General features: G+C 69.4%; 1 protein-coding gene across 1 annotated transcript in view; it reads right to left on the bottom strand.

Moving 5' to 3' along the window:
* Positions 1 to 62: 62 nt before the first annotated feature.
* Positions 63 to 229, bottom strand: part of NT5C (5', 3'-nucleotidase, cytosolic) — a gene marked incomplete at its 5' end in the record, with an annotated part of 1,712 nt that continues 1,545 nt past the window's right edge. The window contains one exon of the mRNA XM_010135688.1: positions 63 to 205. Within this exon, the coding sequence (XP_010133990.1) occupies positions 63 to 205 (143 nt within the window). The remainder of the gene's footprint in view (positions 206 to 229) is intronic.

Consider the following 229-nt stretch of genomic DNA (forward strand, 5'->3'; position numbering starts at 1 on the left):
CCCGCCAGCAGATGAGATGGTTGTTGCCGGCAGCGGCAAGAGCGCAGCATCCCCCTCCAGCACTACTGCCTGCGCTTGCTCTCCAGGACGGCCCTCCAGTCGTCCGCCCAGGAGTGCAGCCGCCGGCGCAGGGCCGGCAGCTGGATGTGCCTGTTGTGGCAGCAGGTGAACAGGACGTGCTCCCAGCTCGGGCTGAGCTCTGCGCCTGCGGAGGGCAGGGGAGGAAGGC

Source organism: Buceros rhinoceros, unplaced genomic scaffold (genome assembly GCF_000710305.1).
Source record: "Buceros rhinoceros silvestris isolate BGI_N320 unplaced genomic scaffold, ASM71030v1 scaffold33354, whole genome shotgun sequence".
Classification (NCBI taxonomy): Eukaryota; Metazoa; Chordata; class Aves; order Bucerotiformes; family Bucerotidae; genus Buceros; species Buceros rhinoceros.